Below are 4946 nucleotides of genomic sequence, written 5' to 3'. Positions count from 1 at the left end.
TTTTTTTTTTTTTTTTTTTCTTAATTCGCTTGCTTATGAGTCGAAAGGAGAGATTAACCGCGGAGTGGCGCATTGTCCCCTCACTGAACGTTGAAAGTTGAGTACTCACAAAGTCGATCCTGCCTGAGCAGTGGCCTGCTCTCCACGTTATCGCTGACGGTCCATACGGTAACGTTGTACAGTTTACCGGGCGTGAGGCCGGTGAAGGTCACTTTGGTGTCCACGTCGTCCACCATCTTCTGTTTCGTCGTGTTCCTCGAGTCGCTGATCCGGAACCGATACAGATCGAACTTGGAGGATTGAACCGGGGTCCGTGTGTATCTCAAGGTCAACGAGTCAGGCTGATCCTGATCGACCACCACAACCACTTCCGATTGGATCAGCGGCACTGAATTCGAGAGAATTCGGTGTTTTTTTTTTCCTGGACTCGCCATTTTTTTTTTTGTCTTTTTCCTTTCTTTTTCTTTTTCCCCTCTCGTTTCACGCGTTTCCTCCACTCGCCTCCCGCTTTCCTTTCAATCTTTATTATCACGTTTCTCTTTTATTCAGATCGACTTTTTTCATTTTATTACGTTTGCATTACACAAGCCTTTTTTTTTTTTATTTTTTTAGTTCAGTTGATTACGATAACGAATACGTTAATGAATAACAAAATTATTATCGGAGCGAAAGATTCACAAGATTATGACACAAAATATGGGGGAGTGTGGTCGTGTCACGCAACGCACACGCAAAATTAGTAGAATGAGGTAGTATACTCGACCAGTATCGAGTCGTGGTTATCGTTTTCAAATATTATACAATGTGTTAGTACTCGTGATGAAAGCGAGTTGGTCGACGAAATAACAGCCGGACAAATCCATCCAAAAAGAGAAACGTATTAGTCGGGAGATAAGTGTAAAGTGCACCCACGATACACTTGTCGTTTCTAAAATCGTGTACTCACTTGTCCTCGTAGTCAGATTGGTGATCTCACTGACCAAGTTATAGGAGATGGTGCATATAACGAAGGAGTATTGAACACCGGGCATCAGGTCGCTGACCAACACCCTTTGCACCGAGCTCTCTTCGTAGAGGCCACCCGCCACGTCGTTGCTCTCCGTCACATTTTTCGTGCGCACGTCCTCGGGATTGTCCACTGGCCACCATCTTATCACGTACGTTTCGATCCTACCCTCGGGCCTGGGCCATTCCAGGGTCACGTTCGTCGAGTCCACGATAGGGGTGATGTTGAGCACCGGGTTCGATCCTGGAAAAACAATTTTCCAGATTCGCGTGGTGAATTTATAGAATGGAAAATATGAGAGCAACGGATTATTTATATTTATTTATCACTTACGAACTGTGTGATTCACTTGAAGGGGGTAGAGACTTTCCACCCCGTAACTGACGGTGTTCACTTGGATCGTGTACTTCTCCCCCGGCGTCATATCCGCCACCTCGGCCTCCGTCTCGCGAACACTGGGCAACTTCACCCATCTAGGGTCGTCCTCTGTCCGATATCGTATCGAAAACTCGGAATACAAGGAATCCGTAGGCGCCTCCCAACGGACCACCACAGTGTTCCCAGTCGTCACTTTCTCGATGGTTAAATTCTTTGGCGGATGGGGCACTGTTTTTATTTCGGACAAACGTTATAAACGATGCAAAACGTGTAAAGCATAACTCGTTCACCGATGGAAAGAAGTAGGAGCGCCTATTCTCGTCTCAGACGCTTTGGTGGCAATCCTCACGGCATATGTATTATATAGTAGTGGAAAAGTTGCAATTCGAATATTCAAAATCGTAAAAATTATTTTCGTTTATCAAGTCACGTCAAGGTTAATCTATAATAGTGTCTAGCTCGTTATTATTTTAGCTACTCGAATACAAAGTTTATAAATTATCGTTCACAAATCATAATTAACATATTACGAGAAATAAACAAATTTTAGAACACTTTGAATTCTATGCTTAATGTATAGATATAAATATCTATTGTTCACCGTTGAAAAGAAACGTAAGAAGGGTCCTTTGCTAGGATCTCCACTTCAGACGCTTCGTTGACGTTGCATAACAATGGAAGAGCTATAATTTGAATATTCAAGATCGTAAAAATTATTTTCGTTTATCAAGTTGCGTCAAGAATAATCTATAGTATGTCTAGCTTATTATCATCTTAGCTAACATTAGCTCCCCTACAAAGTTTATAAATTATCGTTCACAAATCATAATTAACATATTACGAGAAATAAACAAATTTTAGAACACTTTGAATTCTATGCTTAATGTATAGATATAAATATCTATTGTTCACCGTTGAAAAGAAACGTAAGAAGGGTCCTTTGCTAGGATCTCCACTTCAGACGCTTCGTTGACGTTGCATAACAATGGAAGAGCTATAATTTGAATATTCAAGATCGTAAAAATTATTTTCGTTTATCAAGTTACGTCAAGAATAATCTATAGTATGTCTAGCTTATTATCATCTTAGCTAACATTAGCTCGAATACAAAGTTTATAAATTATCGTTCACAAATCATAATTAACATATTACGAGAAATAAACAAATTTTAGAACACTCTGAATTCTATGCCCAATATATACATATAAATATCTATTGTTCACCGTTGAAAAGAAGCATAAGAAGGGTCCTTTGCTAGGATCTCCACTTCAGACGCTTCGTTGACGTTGCATAACAATGAAAAAGCTATAATTTGAATATTCAAGATCGTAAAAATTATTTTCATTTTTCAAGTCACGTTAGGATAATTTATATCTAACTTATTACTATCCTCGAACACGTTTATACAAATTAAACTATCGTTACGAATCGTGAGAGATAAAAGAAAATTTCGAATCGATAGAATATTCTGGCCTATATCAATTCATCGAGATTTAATTACGGATCTTTTTGATACACAGAGACGTATCGAGTTAGAAAGAAAAATAGGCGTTTCCTTTCGAGATCATAGACTCGTTTCCATCGGTGAACTTCTTCCAAATCTACTTCATTATCCACGTTCTCGTTCGAAGATTTAAAGAGATCCACTCACGAACAGCTTGAAAATAATCGTGAGGTTCGCTCCTGAGCCCGTGGCTAATGGCGAAAACTTTGACCTCGTAAGCCGCCCCGGGGTAGAGGTCCTCGAGAACTATGTGGGATTCCGTGGTTAAGGTGGTCGCGCTCTCCCCGGTGTCGTTCCTGTTGTGCGTCACCTCGAATTTCTCTTGCCTCGAGTTAACGTCGCTCTTCCACGAGATGTTCAGCCCCATCTCGGTCGGCTTCAGATCTTCGATTATCGGGCTCGAGGGCCGTGTCACTTGGTACAGCACGGTCTCGTTCGATTCCACCTTGTTGCTAATCGCCTGCACGATTATCGAGTAATTCCTGCCTGGCAGTAAAGCTTCCAACGTGACCTGAAAATTGCAAAAGATGTCATTAAACGAATATTAAACAGAAAATCGATTCTGCATAAGTTCCAAATTAATTACGAGGAGTTATAAGACTCGTTTATCATTATTCTTAATTAAAATTAATATATATTGCATAAGCAAATAAATTGTGAATCACGTTATAAATTTTAAAGTTTCTAAAAAATTGTAGAAAGTAATAATCAAATAAATTTTTGCACTCAAGTTTAAACAAACGTAAAAATAATAATTATATCCTTTGTAACACTTTCGCTTCACAACATAAATCCTCTTCGCATTCCTCCAACGTGATAAATCCTGAATTTCGATCGATTTGCATTTGTTAAAATAAAAGAAACACTCCCACCTTGGTCTTATCAGTTGTCAACATGTTGCTATCACCGCCGATCGTAGTTTCCACTTCGTGATACTGAAGCTTGTAACTGTCCTGGGTACTCGAGTTCTCCGGGTGCCAGGAAACTTCCACCATCCCTGTTTTCTCGTCGATCACCGCGCTAAGATCGCGCACCGGCAACGGTTCTAAAATTATCGTAGAAAAATTTTACGAACGTTATCACGTCACCAGTTCGATAAATAAATTCATCGAATGAAAAATCATACACCATTTTTATTGAACATATCATCGAACGAAACGAGTTAATATTAATTTATCGAAGAAGAAGCTGAATCGATTACAATAATATATAATTATAATTATATATACGTAATAATTAATATTATACATTAATTAATAATAATATTATAAAATTAGATAAAAGTATACAGTTTAAATAAAATACTAATATATTTTTAGAATTTAAAGTTCACTGAAATTTTATATGTAATTTTATTATTGAATGTTGCCAACATGTACTTCAAATGTTTTGTAAACAGATAATTAAATATATTCATTCAGCTAAACCCGTACATTTTCATTTTTATTCTTTTCACTGCTCAGTCAACATATATATATATATAAACATTAATTTTTGAGAGAGCAACTCACTCAAAGTAACGTCCCCGTTAGCCGGCCAACTGGTAACCTTGCCCGAGACGGTCTTCACCACGACCTGATAAGTTTTCCCCGGCTCCAGGTCCTTGAACTCCCACTTGCTCTCGTCGTCCCTGTTCCTCGTGACGGGGGCGAGCCTTTTGTTGCCCCCCAATGATATCTGATACTTGTCGAATTCGGACGTTCCCTCGGGCGGATTCCAGAAGACGCGGAACGAAGTGGACGTTATCGAGGGCTTGTCGAAGGTGACGTTGAGGGGTCGCAACGGCACCGTTCGATACTGAGCCGTGGTCGGGGTCGAAGTCTCGTCCTCCGACACCGTTTGAACCGAAATATTGTAAGCTCTGCCTGCGGTGAAGAGAAGTACACGCGAAATTAGAAATTAAAAAGAAAGAAAAAAAAAAGGAAGGAGAGGAAACTTTCGTATAATAATATAATAATATATAATATATAATAAACCCTCGTGAAACGTTGTTATATAATGGATGATAAAATGATTCCATCATTTCCGAAAAATAACTTACCAGGAACGAGTCCTTTG

The 4946-nt window shown here is 39.2% G+C and overlaps 1 protein-coding gene across 1 annotated transcript in view; it reads right to left on the bottom strand.

Moving 5' to 3' along the window:
- The window catches only part of LOC102679852 (tyrosine-protein phosphatase 10D), a 40690-nt gene that overhangs the window by 7723 nt on the left and 28021 nt on the right, over positions 1–4946 (bottom strand). The window contains exons 5-11 of the mRNA XM_031508204.1: positions 4930–4946; positions 4400–4753; positions 3761–3933; positions 3036–3399; positions 1340–1612; positions 947–1249; positions 110–388 (exon numbers count right to left, since the gene is read on the bottom strand). The exon at positions 4930–4946 is cut by the window's right edge and continues 3 nt beyond it. Of these exons, the coding sequence (XP_031364064.1) occupies positions 110–388; positions 947–1249; positions 1340–1612; positions 3036–3399; positions 3761–3933; positions 4400–4753; positions 4930–4946 (1763 nt within the window). The remainder of the gene's footprint in view (positions 1–109; positions 389–946; positions 1250–1339; positions 1613–3035; positions 3400–3760; positions 3934–4399; positions 4754–4929) is intronic.

Source organism: Apis dorsata, unplaced genomic scaffold (assembly GCF_000469605.1).
Source record: "Apis dorsata unplaced genomic scaffold, Apis dorsata 1.3 scaffold_77, whole genome shotgun sequence".
Classification (NCBI taxonomy): Eukaryota; Metazoa; Arthropoda; class Insecta; order Hymenoptera; family Apidae; genus Apis; species Apis dorsata.
Note: the sequence above shows the minus strand (reverse complement) of the source record. Positions and strands in the feature narration are given on the sequence as shown.